The sequence below is a fragment of the Littorina saxatilis genome, linkage group LG11 (genome assembly GCF_037325665.1).
Source record: "Littorina saxatilis isolate snail1 linkage group LG11, US_GU_Lsax_2.0, whole genome shotgun sequence".
In the NCBI taxonomy this organism is placed as follows: Eukaryota; Metazoa; Mollusca; class Gastropoda; order Littorinimorpha; family Littorinidae; genus Littorina; species Littorina saxatilis.
The window spans coordinates 15,627,014-15,645,336 of record NC_090255.1 but is presented as its reverse complement, the minus strand read 5'-3'; the positions used below and the strand labels follow the sequence as shown (position 1 = coordinate 15,645,336).

The window sequence follows — 18,323 nt, the reverse complement described above, 5'->3', positions numbered from 1 at the left end:
TTTATATTTTTAATTTTCAGAGCTTGTTTTTAATCCAAATATAACATATTTATATGTTTTTGGAATCAGAAAATGATGAAAAATAAGATGAACGTAAATTTGAATCGTTTTTAATTTTTTTTTATAATTTTCAGATTTTTAATGACCAAAGTCATTAATTAATTTTTAAGCCACCAAGCTGAAATGCAATACCGAAGTCCGGCCTTCGTCGAAGATTGCTTGGCCAAAATTTCAATCAATTTGATTGAAAAATGAGGGTGTGACAGTGCCGCCTCAACTTTTACAAAAAGCCGGATATGACGTCATCAAAGGTATTTATCGAAAAAAAGAAAAAAAGTCCGGGGATATCATTTCCAGGAACTCTCATGTAAAATTTCATAAAGATCGGTCCAGTAGTTTGGTCTGAATCGCTCTACACACACACACGCACAGACACACAGACACACATCACGACCCTCGTCTCGATTCCCCCTCTATGTTAAAACATTTAGTCAAAACTTGTAAAGAGAGATTACAACAAGAAATACGTCGTTTAACCCTTTTTCAACTTTTTGTGTTGTTTGTTTGTTTGTCTTTGTCTTTGTTTCGTTATTTTGTTCGTTTGCTTGATTTGTGCGGGTTAACGTATCAAATTTACAATGTTTCTTTCATTTCTGACTTGCCTTCTCGTACTATTCCTGCATTTTCTTGCAACTATAATCCCAGTCACGGTTTCCCGGTGTATTCCTTACAGCCCTCACGGAAGCCAGCCGTCCCAACGTTGACGGCGGCATCGCGCCATGAACTGACAGTCACAGATGAGGGGGCGGGGGGTGTTGTAGCTGGGACGATGAGTGTGACATCTTTATAACGAAGTGATGATCAACTGTGTCGTAGTAGAAATGGCCTGTCGGAGAGGATTAGTGTGAGAGTGTGGCTTGATGGTTACAGTGGAGTCCTTGACGTTTTTGTTGCCGTCACGTCGCAAACAATGCGATGTTATCCGCTTTAAAGTTGTTTGGGATGCGTAGTTCCATAGGAATAAAAGAGGTTCTGTTGTGCAACGGTTAATTAAAAGAAAGAGAGAGAGAGAGAGAGAGAGAGAGAGAGAGAGAGAGAGAGAGAGAGAGAGAGAGAGAGAGAGAGAGAGAGAGAGAGAGAGAGAGAGAATCGCATGGCATGCTACCCCTGCCCTCCTTTTATCTATTTAAAAAAAATGTATCCATTATTAATTTTTGTTTTTTGTTTTTTTATTCATTTACTTTTAGTTTGTTCCCAGACCCAGAGGTCTGGGTTATGCGAAGGCATTTGCCTGTGTGAACGGTGACATTCCGGAACTAATTTTCGGCAAACTTAGTTGTTTGCAGCAATGTATTTCAAATTTTTTTGTCATTCTTTCTTGAAACTGTTACAGCATGATGCAAAATTACACTATAATAGGTTATATAATACAAAAAAGCTATCTCAGATCTCACACGCTAAACATATGACCAAAAAACCGTAGAGCGACATCCGCAAACCATCTATCTTCCGGTGTTGTTAGGCCGCTACGGTGAGCGCTTAGTGTGCAGACTGGAGCAGACGACACAACAAACACAGAGTAAAGCAGACGACACAGTGTTCAGCTACGATTTTATTCCCATACCACTCAGTGATCGCCCACTGAATGACACAATCATGTATTTACTTTTGCTAGAATAGTAATTTCGTAAATCATTCGTTTATGTTATTAGCAACAATCAGTATTTACATTTATTGTAATAATAATTAGCCAGGAGCTACACACGTCTGAAGTCAAAAATCGTGTTGTGTGTTCAACTGGTCAGTTTTGAGATTTTGACATATTTATACCAAATAATCCTTTCTCATTCAGGTTCAACCGATGTTTTTCACATAAAACACTTATTTTATGCAAAATAAAGGTGTTTCAAAACCAACTGTGTCAAGAATTTATTTTCATTGTGTGTTGAAATGCCAAAAATGCATTTGTTTGACTGTTAGTTACGCCAAATTCTCCCAACCCCGTTCCGACATGACACATACCGTTGGATTCAGCATTCTCTCCCCTTTCCCGCTGTCATTCTCTCTGTGAATGAGCTGGCCAGTTTTGATTCGTGTAGAGCGTTTGCTGTGCAATCCGAAAACACGCTAACTTCCATATAAGGAGGAACGCGTCACACGTGAGCTTGTGATTGGCCTAGATCGGTGTAATCCTACCTATAAGGCCTTCTGCTTGAGGGCAATGAGGGCCATACAGGCACAGTAACCGCCCTCCCCCTGCCCCACCTTTTTACATTTAGTCAAGTTTTGACTAAATGTTTTAACATAGAGGGGGAATCGAAACGAGGGTCGTGGTGTATGTGTGTGTGTGCGTGCGTGCGTGTAGAGCGATTCAGACCAAACTACTGGACCGATCTTTATGAAATTTGACATGAGATGTGAGGGTGCTGGTGAAAATGAGGGTGCTGATGTGGTGGACGTTACCGTTTCTTTCGACGGAACCTGGCACAAGCGAGGTTTTACCTCAAACTATGGGGTTGGCATCGTCATTGATGTAGGGACTGGACTTGTGCTTGATTTTGAAGTGCTGTCAAAATTCTGCCAGGCATGTGCACTGAACAACAAAAGGAAGATGACAGAAGGGGAGAGAGCTGAATGGAGGAGAGACCACAAGCCTAGTTGTGAAACCAACTATGAAGGCTCCTCGAAAGGAATGGAGAAGGAAGCCGCCCTTCGTTTGTGGGGAAGGTCAGTGCGCAGAAACAACATGCGTTATACCAGAATGCTTTCCGATGGTGACTCTGTGGCCTTCAAGGCAGTGGTTGATGCCAACCTCTATCCGGTTGAAAAGCTGGAGTGTGTCAACCACTGCGACAAAAGAATGGGGACGGCGCTGAGAAAGAAGGCAAAGGAGGAGAAGCTTGGTGGACGTCGTCGTGGCGCCCTGACTGCAAACGCTTGCACCATTCTGCAGTCCTACTACAGGAACACCATCATGAAGAACTTGGGCAAACCTGACAAGATGAAGGAGGCCACCTGGGCATCTTTTTTGCACTGCTCATCCACAGACGACAACCCTCAGCACCAGCAATGTCCAGTAGGCGCCGACTACTCGTGCTTCTTTCAGAAGGCCGTGGCAACTGGACAAGAGCCGCCACCACACAAGGACAATGTGGGGACTCCACTGTCAGCTGATGTGGCCAGAGCAGTCAAACCCATCTATGACAGGATGTCAGACGTTGGTCTCATGGCCAGAATCAAGCATGGCAGAACGCAGAATGCCAACGAATGCGTCAACGGACAGATCTGGGCGCGCTGCCCCAAAACTGTGCATGTGGGCGCCAGTCAGGTGAATGCAGCTGTGTCCCATTTCAATCAGGGATGTTCCCACCTCTCCCATGTGATGAAGCAGTTGGGTGTTACACCAGCTGAGGGCCTGAAGGACTACCAGGTGAGGCAGGACCGAAGGCGGTGTGACCAAGCTGAACTGGCGGCCCAGCCGGAGAGGAAGCGGTCCCGAAAAGACAAGAAGAGGGCCAGCAAATCCAAGACAGGGCAACAGGAGAGAGGAGAAGGACAGACCTATGGCCCTGGGATGAACTGAGCAGCTTATGGTATTGTAAAGTGTGCACATTTTTTGGCCATAAAGGAAGGTACTGTGAAGCTTGCATTGTTTTTCGTGTTTGTCTTGGTTTTTCTCGAAAGTAAAAATTCCGCTAGAATGGTACTCTTTGAAGGCAAATATTTCAGGAATGGTGCATAGTACAGTGCTGAAATTTGGCACACACTTGCAGGAGATCATGTTGATAATGATGACGCATTGGCTTTAGGTTACCTTTATTCTGCTCCCGAGTACCTTCAATCCTCCCTGGACCTGTACACCCAGCCCTCCGACCGTCCCCTTCGTTCTGCTGCTGACCCTCTCCGCCTCCACATCCCTCGCTCGAAACTCGCATCTGCTGGTCAGCGTGCATTTCCCTCCGCGGGCCCCTCCGTCTGGAACTCCCTGCCGCTTGAGCTTCGCCAGAGCCCCTCTCTTGACGCGTTCAAGAGTAGGTTGAAGACTCAGTTCTTCCCGTAGCTGGCTGCGACTTTCATGTTCGACGTGATGTGTTGTGCCCCAAAAGACATTCTTGTGCTGTGCTCTGTGAGAGGTGTTTTCTTTGTGCTTAATATTATTTTGTTTGGACCTAGCTATTGATGTGTACATTGTTGTTAAACAGTTGTTTGTTTACTAGGGTTTGTTAGTGTGTGATAGGGTTCGTGTCCGTCTGTAGATGTTAGTTTCTTTGTTAGTCCTGTGTTGACAACTCTTCGACAAGCGCTTAGAACTGTACCCACGGAATACGCGCTATATAAGCTTCATATTGATTGATTGATATTCATATTTTTATTTTGGGATTTTTCGTTTGGTATTTCTGAGTTTTCGTTCATTACGTATTTTGTCATGTATATTTGATGCGGCAAAAAACATTCTACAGGAAATTCACAATGACAATGCGTCATCATATTCACCAATCATTCTAGAAAGCAGAAAAACAAACAGAACAAGAAATTCCTCCGAGGTAGGAAAAACACCCCCGTCCTTAGCATTCTCACTGCCACCAACTGAGCAGGCACTGCTAACAAGTGTGGTTATTTCCCTTTGACCATTAATATGTCCCTCTATAAGTCCTTGTATAATCTTAATCCACCAATAACTCCCTAACCGTGTGTTTGACTGGTCCCAATTTTTGTAAGGACCGTCTCAGGAATGTATAGAACCTGTTCACCAAGTTTGGTGACGATCGGTCCGTTCATTCTTGAGATCTATATGCGAACACAAACAAACAAACAAACAAACACATCGAGCGAAACCTATACACACCCCTATACCGGGGGTGTAAATAGTTGAAAGAGTCTGGTATGGCTTGGATTTATTTTTAAAATGTGTGTACGTTTTTGTCAAAATATGGCCGTCAAAGTCAACATTTGCATGCAAAACACTTTTTTTTCTTCTGTTTGTCAGTTATTTTGAACCCCTTTTTATACTGTTGTGCTATTTGTAACATTATATACCCCCTAAACAATGTTCCACTATTGTGTGTGTAGCCTTGTCACCATGTACTTTCTTTCACATTTTGTAGTTTTCTATCCCATGATTCGTTGTTGACAAATACATGTCATTCCATTAATCCTATCCATGTGTTGCATTGTTGTGTAAGATGACTGAGTGTGTGCAAGAAACCACTTTGACCATTCACCTAAAAATTACATGAAGGAACGTCTGGGAACCTGCTGATTTGAATCAGCAAATTTTCTTGTTGCTTTTTGGCTCACGTAAGTGTAGCCTATGCGATGCTAAACTTTGTCTGTCTGTGCGTGTGTATGTGTGTGTATGTGATAGAAACTTTAACATTTGACTAAACACAGAAATACTAATTTTACCTGGTTATTATCCAAGCAACAGCTTCAAAATATTGAAGCAATGATCAACATTGTGTCGGCATGTGTGTAGTTAAAGCGTGTATCCAAAGAAAACGGGTGGTGGGGGGTTTTGAAGGGGTACAAGCAGTTGACTGGTTTGTGACGTGTGTGGTATGTAGACCAGGTCCGGTGTCAAGACCAGGTCAGGGGTCGCGCGAAGGATTGTGGTATACATAGATTCACTTCTCCAGTTCACCTCTGCATTCGCCGATTCGGGGAAGACGATTTCACGTTGTTCGGTTTCTAAGCTCCAGAAAAGTAAATAAAGAAGATACCGAAGGGAGATTTCCTACAATTTGATCTGCACAGCGTTTTTCCAATGTCCACGCGAGGAAGAGCTGTCGAAAGCGCAGTGTCGATCTGGCAGTCGTATCCCGGTAAGTACAGAGACAGATCTAGTGTCTCCCACTCTGATAACGTGTCACCTTCTGTTAATCCGTTTTGTTTTAATTTATTTTTATTTCAGCAGACACAGATGTCAAACACAGTGCTAGGCAGTCACCTCTAGTGAAATGAGTTGATCTAAAGTGCCTGTAATGTTTGGATGTCTTTGTTCTTGGTTCGATTTATGTGAATTTCAAGACTTGCAGTAGACCTAGAGTCTCAAGTTTACTCTGCCCGTATAAAACTGTCCACCATTTACTTGAACATGCAGATAAAATTATAAGGAAACGGAATGAATCTGTTCTCAAAGTCAAAATGATCACGATTTTGCCTCAGATTCAAAACATGCACTGTCATGGTTTTGTCTGTATAATTTGGTAAGTCTTATACTGTACCTTGCAACAACTTCCTTGAATTTGAAAGACAGTTTTTGAATGCTAGATCTGTAACGCGTTTCATTCCAGACTCGATCCTCTCTTTGATTGTACTGTTTGCTTACAAACTTATTAATCTAATTAATTATTAAGCGTTAGTTTTAACTCTGTGTGTGTGTGTGTGTGTGTGTGTGTGTGTGTGTGTGTGTGTGTGTGTGTGTGTGTGTGTGTGTGTGTGTGTGTGTGTGCGTGCGTGTGTGAGTGAGTTTGTGTTACTGTTTGTTGATTTCTTACGGGAGCCTTGAAGGCTTCGCCTCTTGTTTGTTTTGTTTTATTTTGTGTGTGTCTTTTTATAGGTACGAATTACGATCTTATTGCACTACATAAACAAACAGAGGCAAATGATTCATTCACTCTCTCCCGTTGTCAGTGCATAGTGTGCAAGGCACGCCGAGAAACAGCACAAACACAAAGAGACGATACAAGCAGCATGTTCAGGAAATGTTGACAATGTTTCTCTTTTCGATTCAGGTAAGTGTCTGACATGACGTCCCCCAGCAAAGTGCACTTCGAGGTCCTCAAAACCTTATGTTGTTATTTTCAAGACGTGTTCTTGCCCCCACTGTTTGAAAACTACCTTTTGTTGTTGTCGTGTGAACGATCACAGAAACCTCCACAATCTGTCCAGTAATGACATGGGACAATACTTGAACACATACCCACAATCTGTCCAGTAATGACATGGGACAATACTTGAACACATACACACAATCTGTCCAGTAATGACATGGGACAATTTCTTTCTTTCTTTATATGGTGTTTGACGTCGTTTTCAACCGTTCAAGGTTATATCGCGACGGGGAAAGGGGGGGGGGGGGGGATGGGATAGAGCCACTTGTTAATTGTTTCTTGTTCACATAAGCACTAATCAAAAAATTGCTCCAGGGACTTGCAACGTAGTACAATATATGACCTTACTGGGAGAATGCAAGTTTCCAGTACAAAGGACTTAACATTTCTTACATACTGCTTGACTAAAATCTTTACAAACATTGACTATACAAGAAACACTTAACAAGGGTAAAAGGAGAAACAGAATCCGTTAGTCGCCTCTTACGACATGCTGGGGAGCATCGGGTAAATTCTTCCCCCTAACCCGCGGGGGGTACATGGGACAATACTTGAACACATACCCACAATCTGTCCAGTAATGACATGGGACAATACTTGAACACATACCCACAATCTGTCCAGTAATGACATGGGACAATACTTGAACACATACCCACAATCTGTCCAGTAATGACATGGGACAATACTTGAACACATACCCACAATCAACAGTCTGGCTGCTTCAGTTGTAGCAGGTATTGTTTGCTGAATTAATTTCGCATAGTGGCATCGTTGTCAGTTGCAAAATGAATTTAGAACATAATTATTATTGGTCATTAATTCAGCTCACAATTATTATTGGTAATTTATTTCGTCATTCCTTTCGATGACAGAGATTGAAACGTTGTGTCCATCTCATATTAATTGTTCTTTTGTCTGTCCACTATCAAGACCATTGTGTCGACGCACGTGTGCGTGTTTTGTTTTGTCAAACAAAAACGTTCCATTTGTGGTTTTTGATTCAGCACACAATTACCACTCTTGACAATACTTCAGAGATAGCTGTTAAAGGAACAACGCTGCATGGAAACATATCGAAGAAGAAGAAAATGGAAAAAGGTCGAAGTATTTGTAAATGTTTTGTATTGTTTATAGTAAAACGTTCCATAATTTAAGCTGGTTTTTATACTTAGTCAAGTTTTGACTAAATGTTTTAACATAGACGCGGCATCAAGACGAGGGTGGTGGTGTATGTGCGTGTGTGTCTGTGTTTGTGAAGAACGATTCAGAGAAAACTTTACATGAGAGTTCCTGAGTATGATATCCCTCGACATTTTGTTTTTATAAATGTCTTTGATGACGTCGCATCCAGCTTTTTGTGAAAATTGTGGCGGTACTGTCACGCTTTTAATTTTCAAGCAAATTGATTCAAATTCTGGTCAAGCAATCTTTGACGAAGTCCGGACTATGGGATTGCATTTTTGCACGGAAGCCTTAAATTAGTTCATTAGTTTGCTCATTCAAGTTGTCATTAAAAGTGAATTTTCACGAACAGATTTAAAAATGATGGCATTGTATTCTTTATCTTCTCCTGAATTTAAAAATATATAGATGTCATGTTTGCTATATCGTCGGTGTGGTTGCTTTTCCTTAATTATTTGTAATCACTGAAAAGTTCTTTCCTCAAATTCCTTAGTTCCCATTGAAATCAGTACAGCACTACATGGGAGGTAACTTGTGACACCCTATGATGAGTACTCTGTTACCTCCCTTCCCTTAATTTACCCTTACATGGCAAAATGAAACCGCCCTGTTTTAAAAATTGTCTGTGTTGTACCAAAATTGTCTGTGTTGTACATCTCTTATCCTTGTTATCGTGACCAGACAAGGACGGGGATGTAGCTCAGTCGGTAACGCGCTGGATTTATATCCAGTTGGCCGCCGCTGTCAGCGTGAGTTCGTCCCCACGTTCGGCGAGAGATTTATTTCTCAGAGTCAACTTTGTGTGCAGACTCTCCTCGGTGTCCGAACACCCCCGTGTGTACACGCAAGCACAAGACCAAGTGCGCACGAAAAAGATCCTGTAATCCATGTCAGAGTTCGGTGGGTTATAGACACACGAAAATACCCAGCATGCTTCCTCCGAAAGCGGCGTATGGCTGCTTAAATGGCGGGGTAAAAACGGTCATACACGGTCATACACGTAAAAGCCGTGGGAGTTTCAGCCCATGAACGAACAAACAAATCGTGACCAGACAAATTACAACATTCCCCCGACCCGCTTTTACTGGCATCAACTTCCCCCCCTTTTCTTGCTGAAACTATTATGTGACTGTGTGGCTGCTGCTCGATCACTTCGTCAGTGTGCGGAAGCCGTCAGCTCCCGGAATGTATCATCCCCTTTCAATATACAAACTGAAATTAGAGTCGAAAGTGGCAGTCAAAAGTATTGCCTACCTTGAACACTTACCACACCCAGGCAGGAAAGTGGGTCACGGCGGCGTGGGCACTGGTTCCGTTTTCCTTTGTAAACTTTGTTTGCATGATGGCGTCAGAATTTTGCGTTTTCCAGCGCATACAACTTTTGTGTTTGCTACGAGCATAGACTACTAAGCTTCACAAATAAAGCATGTGAGCATGTGTGATATACCGTGAATATTACAATATGCATTTGATATTGTTTTACTCTGCAACAGTCGAGATAACCTGCATATTGTCACTTTACCCCCATTTGGTAATAATCTGTGCGTGCATGTTAGAGTTGTATTAATAGCGCTCTAGAGAAAACTATTTTAGAAAAACATAAAAAATGTGAAAAACATATGTTGGAGTTTACATTTATCCACAAATAATGGTTTTTTTTAATTTAGCTTATTGTTTACTTTTGATTGTTCGTAAACATTCATAGCAGTGCTATTTTGCATTTCTGTTTGAGAAAAGGACTCGTTAAGACAAGGTGAACAAATTTCAATGGTAATTTAAAGTACAAATGCACCCTGCTATTTAAAGGCAATTCATGGGATATAAATGCTAGTTATACTCTGACAGCATATTATAGATGTGCTTGATAACTATATACGTGAACCCTTGTTTAATGTGTGTTGTCCTATTAAATGTTCGTTATGATCGTTTACAGGCAGGCAGGGTGTGCCGAAGAACATTTTACATTTTTATGTAATATTCTGATGGACAATAAAATGTTGTTATTGTTATTGTATTGTTCAGATGCGTAAAAACGTTCAAACCAAAAATGCCGCGTCAGAATTCAGTAATGGTCATAGTTGTTAGAGTTAAACAAAATATCAGTGGCAGCTAAACTGAAAATATATCTACAAATTTAATCTCGTATTGATAAGAATGTCATTCGTCATAAATGAAAACCATATATCTATTAAGGATGAGAGTATAGCTATTCATATTTAAACAAAGTATGCGATAATGCTCATGGGAGTGTGTGTGTATGTGTGTATGTGTGTGTGTGTGTGTGTGTGTGTGTGTGTGCGTGTGTGTGTGTGTGCGCGTGTGTGCGTGTGTGTGTGTGAGTGTGGTGTATTCGTGTACACATCAAGGGCACATTGTAAGTTGTCCATTCAGGCAGTGTACAGGTAATGCTTTGTATAGCAATATTTCCTGGCAGCGAACAGGTACATACATAGTGGAACCTGCCCCGGCGACCACATCTTGATAACGATAAAAGCTCACAACGACCCGGCGACCACCTCTTGATAACGACAAAAGCTCACAACGACCCGGCGACCACCTCTTGATAACGACAAAAGCTCACAACGACCCGGCGACCACCTCTTGATAACGACAAAAGCTCACAACGACCCGGCGACCACCTCTTGATAACGACAAAAGCTCACAACGACCCGGCGACCACCTCTTGATAACGACAAAAGCTCACAACGACCCGGCGACCACCTCTTGATAACGACAAAAGCTCACAACGACCCGGCGACCACCTCTTGATAACGATAAAAGCTCACAACGACCCGGCGACCACCTCTTGATAACGATAAAAACTCACAACGACCCGGCGACCACCTCTTGATAACGACAAAAGCTCACAACGACCCGGCGACCACCTCTTGATAACGACAAAAGCTCACAACGACCGCCCAAAAGGGTGTCAGACGAGGTAGTTTTTTTTACCCTATATAAATAATTAACTTTATCATAACGACAACCTGTCTGTAACGACCGTTTTTGTCGGTCCCATAGGTGGCTATAATAGACAGGTTCCACTTTACATCCATAGATTTAAGAGTACATTCCTTCCCGTGCAAACGATCATGTTCGGCACCACAGCTTTCTCCTGACTGTGACATGTGATCGAGTATCCTATCACTTGGACAAACACCAACAATTTATAGCGTCACAAGTTAGTGTACTCCAAACACGAAATAATTCGTTCAGCACATGTAAAAGGTATTGACATGTTGTGTGTGTGTGTGTGTGTGTGTGTGTGTGTGTGTGTGTGTGTGTGTGTGTGTGTGTGTGTGTGTGTGTGTGTGTGTGTGTGTGTGTGTGTGTTTTTTTCTTATTTTTTTTCTTTTCTTTTTTTGGTTTTGTTTTTAGGGGGGGGGGGGGTCACCCTGTAGAAATAGTCCATGCGCCATGCAGCTGCCATACAGTTTACACGTTCGCACACTATACAGGTAAAACTATGAAATTAATGAAGAATACGTCAAGATTGAGCTTCCGTTACACATCGTTAATTCTTCTTTTTTGAGTAACTCACTTACAAGTTTCACCGCATACTATACACTCTAAACAGAATTGAACACTTATTTGTAACATGTTTTGAACACCTTGTGACATTGTACATAGTTCTTCTGGCAAAAATAGTACACATGTTGTCCACTGCTGTTCACATAATAAACACAGAGTGTTTACAGGTGTTCATTTGAACACTATTTGTTTGTTATGTGTGCCTGTTTCGCTAATAGAACAATGCGATATGTCACGAAATGTTCACAACTTGTAATTAGAAATGTGTTCAAAATGTGTTCAATTCCGTTTAGAGTGTAGTTTAACAACTGACAAACATCTACATATAAGTTGCTAATCTTGCACAAACATGAATCAGTGTTCATGCTCAAAGTCAGTGTGTGTGTGCTTTGTAAGTGTCCCCTTTGGCAGCAGTATGCCGTGATAATTCACGTTGTGTGTGCCTATGTGTCCACATGATCGGTTACTCACCCTTTTATAAATAAACTCCCGTCACTCCTCCATTCACACGAGAAACGTTAACGAGGTTTGAGCAAACATTTGCACGATGAAAACTATCTGCGTAAACAGTATCCTTGTACCCTTTTTGCCCCACTTTTTAATTTTAATATTTTTAATTGTGTGTTTTTTGTGTGTGTGGTTTTTTTTTTAAATCTCGCTTCACTTAGACTCGCAAAGAATGTCGTTGTCATACGTTCCCCTCAGCTCTACCCGAGGATTGTATAAGATTTGTGTAGACCGCGGGTAACGACGGAGCTAGGAATAAAGCTAGGGAAACCCCCTACCCTTCCCATTTAAGTTGGATGTTATTTTGATGCACACGCAATTTTTGTTACGTATTACACTTGAGCAAGTTAAAAAGTCCTTAAATAAACTAATTTTAAGAGGTGACAAACCAGAAGAGGAAGTATACAAGGGTTAATGTGAAGAATAAATTAGAAAACAGACAGTGTTTTGAAGAGCATGAAGTTTTGTTGACGGGTAGCTAGACCACTATAAGGACAACAAATCGTGATTATTGAAAGTTAAATCTCAGACTGTACTTTGAAGAGGAAGACCATTTGGTGGAGACAGTGTTTTTAAGAGGATGACGTTTTGTTGAGTGGTAGCTAGAGAATAAGTAGAAAACGTTGGTTATAAACGTTAGAAACCAGTCTCTGAAGTAGATGAAGTTTTGATGACCGGTATTTCATAACTTAGTAAAAACTCTTGCTTAAAAATAAGTTGGAAACCAGACAAAGAAGAGGACAATTATTCTGGTGCTACAGCGGAACACCGAACACAGCATTGGATTGTGTTTTGTAAAGTCGAGAGTTCCTACTGATTATTAGCAGTCAGCAAAATCATGGTTCTCCTTCTTGCATTCTTCAGTTTGTCGTCAGGCCTTCTGTGCACAGGTAGGTTAGCGTGTTTACTCACAACACGACAATTCAATGACATGAAACTGGTTCAACGTGTCTGTAAACCTTTTAAGAGCCCTTCGTGCTTTGCAGTGGAGAAAGTCATTTGAATCCAAACTTGTTCATGGGATAAGAGCATATATATATTCTTCCACTTATAGCGCGATTGATTTCTGTGCGGCCGGTTTGTGATTGGCATTTTTAACATGTATTTTGTTTTATTTGTGTGTGCATTTTGATTTGGTGTTTTTTAGGGGGGGGGGTTAATGAATTTGTTCATCACATCTTACCTTGTCTCATCACATCTTATCTCATTTCAATACGTGTTGTGTTTTTCGTCTCATCTCATCTCATCTCATCTCACCTCGCTTCGCTTCACATCACCGTGCCTCAGCTCATCTCTTCTCCTTTTATCCCATCTCATCTCATCTCATTCCGTCTCGTCTCGTCTCGTCACATCACGTCACATCTCATCTCATCTCATCTTATCCTATCTCATCCTATCTTACAGTACAGGCACGTGAGGTTGTACAGTGTTGTACCAGGCTACACGTGGGGCTTGCCGCTGGTGGTGGTGTGTTAGTGGGTGTCGTCATCGTTGTCGCGGTTTGCCTGTGCTCGTGGAGACGAAACTGGACCCTTCCTTGCTACACACCAGGTTTGAAGAAGAAAAAAAAGAAGAGCAAAAGTCGCTTCAGGCGCTTTCAACACGTTTTGTCAATCTGTCGGCCTGAAACTAAAACATCAACACTGAAAAACCAGTCATCACCAAGACAACAAGTAGTAAGGCTTGGCTAGTTGTGAAAATTCGATTTTGATGACAACTTAATGAGCAAATTTAGTAACTAATTTTTAATCTTCCAAGCTGAAATGCAATCCCATTGTCCGGACGGAGTGAAAGATTTCTTGACCAAAATTTCAATTTTGCTTCAAAAATTAGGTCGTCATGGTGCCGCCATAACTTTCATTAAAAACCGGATATTACGTCTTTCACTTTGTATCTGTAATCTACCCCCTCGTTCTCTGTGTCTGTGTCTCATCCTTTTTATATTTAGTCAAGTTTTGACTAAATATTTTAACATCGAGGGGGAATCGAAACGAGGGTCGTGGTGTATGTGCGTGTGTGTGTGCGTGTGTGTGTCTGTGTGTCTGTGTGTGTGTGTGTAGAGCGATTCAGACTAAACTACTGGACCGATCTTTATGAAATTTGACATGAGAGTTCCTGGGTATGAAATCCCCGAACGTTTTTTTCATTTTTTGATAAATGTCTTTGATGACGTCATATCCGGCTTTTCGTGAAGGTCAGTGTCACGCCCTCATTTTTCAACCAAATTGGTTGAAATTTTGGTCAAGTAATCTTCGACGAAGCCCGGGGTTCGGTATTGCATTTCAGCTTGGTGGCTTAAAAATTAATTAATGACTTTGGTCATTAAAAATCTGAAAATTGTAAAAAAAAAAAAAAATTTATAAAACGATCCAAATTTACGTTTATCTTATTCTCCATCATTTGCTGATTCCAAAAACATATAAATATGTTATATTCGGATTAAAAACAAGCTCTGAAAATTAAATATATAAAAATTATTATCAAAATTAAATTGTCCAAATCAATTTAAAAACACTTTCATCTTATTCCTTGTCGGTTCCTGATTCCAAAAACATATAGATATGATATGTTTGGATTAAAAACACGCTCAGAAAGTTAAAACAAAGAGAGGTACAGAAAAGCGTGCTATCCTTCTTAGCGCAACTACTACCCCGCTCTTCTTGTCAATTTCACTGCCTTTGCCATGAGCGGTGGACTGACGATGCTACGAGTATACGGTCTTGCTGAAAAATGGCATTGCGTTCAGTTTCATTCTGTGAGTTCGACAGCTACTTGACTAAATATTGTATTTTCGCCTTACGCGACTTGTTCTTCTTCTTTCAGAAAAACAACAATCTGGAGACCCTGAAACCGGGTAAGTACTTAACCCTTAGACTGGTTTCACCCGGTTGGTTGGTTGTTTGGTTGGTCGCAGATGACTAAAGTGAAGAGCAAATTCCGATCAGAATAGAAGGCATAATAGTCTTGACCTAAAGACTATTTAAAATCGCCCAAAGCGATACCCTAGCCCATTTCAGGTCTCCTCTAGCAGCCAGCAGCCAGCTGTCTACATCCCCCCCCCCCCCCCCACCCCACCCCGCATTTGTATTGTTTATTTTCGTACAAAGCCTTGTTTTCCCGTGTAACATGCTCCTAATGGCTTTGCCGTGAGGGCGTAAAACTTACATTTTCTCTCTCTCTCTCTCTACCACACACCAGAAAACCCCTTTTCTAACCTTATGATTGGCGTGTGAACATTACATTTTGCCAAGTTTGAGGCGCAAAGGGAGTCTGCCTAGATAAGTGATTATCTCTGCTCCATGACTTCGTCCCACTTTTACGCTCCTGACAGCAGAGTTGAAGAAGATATAGATTCTTGATTTCATTTCCTAAAATGACGCGGGTTTCGTCTGCGATACGTTTGCATACCAGAAAGCGTTGAAAAATATCACGAGAAAGAATCGGTACTCTGTCGATGAAGAGCAGGCCCTTACCACGCCGGAGGAAGTTGTACGCCCGGTTCAATGTCTATCGCCCGCGCCGCTTACAATTTGAGGCAAGAGAAGGCGGATGAGATGGGTGCAGTGGGAAGAGATGGGGGAAGGGTTGACAGGTCCCTGTCTCTATTCCCTCAAACAAGAAATTCAAACCCCACATAAATTCCTTTTTCAAATTTGGCAGGTGACTTTAGGGCACCTTGTTTGAAACAGAACGGTAAGTGTAACTCTTTAAAAGCACCCTCGTTACGCAGAATGTACTAATGACTTTTGTCGATTTATTTTTGCATTTTTTAAATTTCTCTAATCGATGGAATATCCAATTAAAGTCAAATATTGATAATGTTACGTTCCCCAAACGTTGTGGGGGGCCCAGCGCATAAATACAAAACTAGGCTACTAGTCGTGGTCAACTAGTGAATTCTACTCATTTCGTTTGACAATATTCACAAATGCACCATCTTCGTAATACAGCCTGCAAAACTTCCCTTGTAAACACATGTGTTTTGTAGAATTGCATCATTATCTGTGGTTGGAAATATTATGCCCTCGGGTAATCGATTTGGGTACTTAGAGTTTTCCTTTTGGCGCACGTGTGTGTGTGTGTGTGTGTGTGTGTGTGTGTGTGTGTGTGTGTGTGAGTGTGTGTGTGTGTGTGTGTGTGTGTGTGTGTGTCTGTGTCTGTGTCTGTGTGTTTGTGTGTGTGTCTTTCGTTCTGTCTTTCATTCTTTCTTTCTTTCATAATTTCTTTGTCTTTCTTTACAAACATTCTCTCATTCGATTCATTCGCTTGCGGCTTCGTGGCAGGCGGAATAAAAACATCAGCCAGATAAGTTTTCGTTATTAATTGTTTGTCTGTTCACTTAAAAGACCGTTGGGTCGATATATTTGTGAATGTATTGTTTTGTCAATAACAAACGTTCCAACAACCTACCTTTCTTGTTTTTTTATTCTGAATTTTGGAACGTTGGCAGTCTCTTTGTTTTTGGATTTGACTAAATGTAGTAATTTCGCCTTACGCGACTTGTTTCTCTTTCTCTGTCTCTCTGTCTCTCTGTCTCTCTGTCTCTTTCTCTCTCTCTGTCTCTTTCTCTCTGTCTGTCTCTTTCTCTGTCTCTCTGTCTCTCTCTCTGTCTGTCTCTTTCTCTGTCTCTCTGTCTCTCGCTCGCTCTATCTCTCTCTCTCGCTCTCTCTCGCTCTCTCTCTCTCCCTCTCTCTCTCCCTCCCTCTCTCTCTCTCTCGCTCTCTCTCTATATATATATATCTCTCTCTCTCTTTCTCTTTCTCGCTCTCTCCCTCTCTTTCTGTGTGTGTGTGTGTGTGTGTGTGTGTGTGGTTGTGTGTGTGTGTGTGTGTGTGTGTGCGTGTATGTGTGTGTGTGTGTGTGTGTCTCTTTCTCTCTCTCTCTCTCTCTCTCTCTCTCTCTCTCTCTCTCTCTCTCTCTCTCTCTCTCTCTCTCTCTCATAAGGGGGCTATGGCCTAAATGAGTAAACCAACCCAATCCAATCCAATCTCTCTCTCTCTCTCTCTCTCTCTCTCTCTCTCTCTCTGTGTCTCTCTCTCTCCTCTCTCTCTCTCTCTCTCTCTCTCTCTTTTCAAATCAAGCTCGCTCTTTCTCTGTCCCCCCCTCTCTCTCTCTCGCTCTCGCTCTCTCTCCCCCCTCGCTCTCTCTCTCTCTCTCTCTCTCTCTCTCTCTCTCTTCCTCTCTCTGTCTCTGTCTCTCTGTCTCTCTCTCACACACTCTCTCTCTCTCTCTCTCTCTCTCTCTCTCTCTCTCTCTCTCTCATAAGGGGGCTATGGCCTAAATGAGTAAACAATCCAATCCAATCTCTCTCTCGCTCTCTCTCTTTCTCTCTCTCTCTCTCTCTCTCTCTCTCTCTCTCTCTCTCTCTCTCTCTCTCTCTCTCTCTCTCTCTCTCTCTCTCTCTCTCTCTCTCTCTCTCTATCTCTCTCTCTTTTCAAATCAAGCCTTCTTTATTCAGGTGCGGTCCTATGGAACTCACTGCCTATTTTTCTTAAGCATAAAACAAACACAGACAGCTTCAAAAAAAATTATATGTCGCACATAATGCAACTAAACATGTGCTGAATGGTTCATCAATTCATTTAAAATGTATGTGCATGTTTAAACAGAATTATAATAATATGCTTTTATCATTGGAAATTGTACTTGAAATGCAGCATGACAATTTAGTTTTTAAATTTGTATCTGTATATACAGTTATAATGTATTAAGTTTGATGTGATAGTTCTTTGATTATATTGTTTTCTGTTCTTGTTGACCCTATATTAGGGCGAGGGCTGGATGTAAAAAAGCAATATTCTTGCTTATCTATTACCCTCGATAATAAAGATCCTGTCCTCTCTCTCTCTCTCTCTCTCTCTCTCTCTCTCTCTCTCTCTCTCTCTCTCTCTCTCTCTCTCTCTCTCTCTCTCTCTCTCTCTCATAAGGGGCTATGGCCTAAATGAGTAAACAATCCAATCCAATCCAATCTCTCTCTCTCTCTCTCTCTCTCTCTCTCTCTCTCTCTCTCTCTCTCTCTCTCTCTCTCTCTGTGTGTGTGTGGATGTGTGTGTGTGTATGTGCGCAGTCTTTGCTTTCGTTTACAATTATTCTCTGTATATGTTCCAAGGACAGGTTGGAAGATTAGGCTAAGCCTAAAACCTTTATCCTTATGTAATAAAGTTCTGAGTTCTGAGTTCTGAGTTCTCTCTCTCATTCATTCTCTCTCGCTGTCTGTCTCTGTCTCTCTCTCCCTCTCTCTCTCTCTCTCTCTCTCTCTCTTTTCAA

At 41.6% G+C, this 18,323-nt stretch overlaps 1 protein-coding gene and 1 long non-coding RNA gene across 3 annotated transcripts in view; both read left to right on the top strand.

Moving 5' to 3' along the window:
• Nucleotides 1-18,323, top strand: part of LOC138979863 (uncharacterized) — a 474,427-nt gene that overhangs the window by 437,155 nt on the left and 18,949 nt on the right. The window lies entirely within an intron of this gene.
• Nucleotides 12,414-18,323, top strand: part of LOC138979843 (uncharacterized) — a 19,488-nt gene continuing 13,578 nt past the window's right edge. Inside the window, exons 1-3 of one of the 2 annotated variants that reach the window (XM_070352596.1) lie at nt 12,416-12,946; nt 13,461-13,607; nt 14,880-14,910. In XM_070352596.1, the coding sequence (XP_070208697.1) occupies nt 12,895-12,946; nt 13,461-13,607; nt 14,880-14,910 (230 nt within the window). In that variant the 5' untranslated portion in view covers nt 12,416-12,894. Of the gene's footprint in view, nt 12,947-13,460; nt 13,608-14,879; nt 14,911-18,323 lie in introns of both variants that reach the window. The other variant, XM_070352597.1, reaches the window with a different exon arrangement.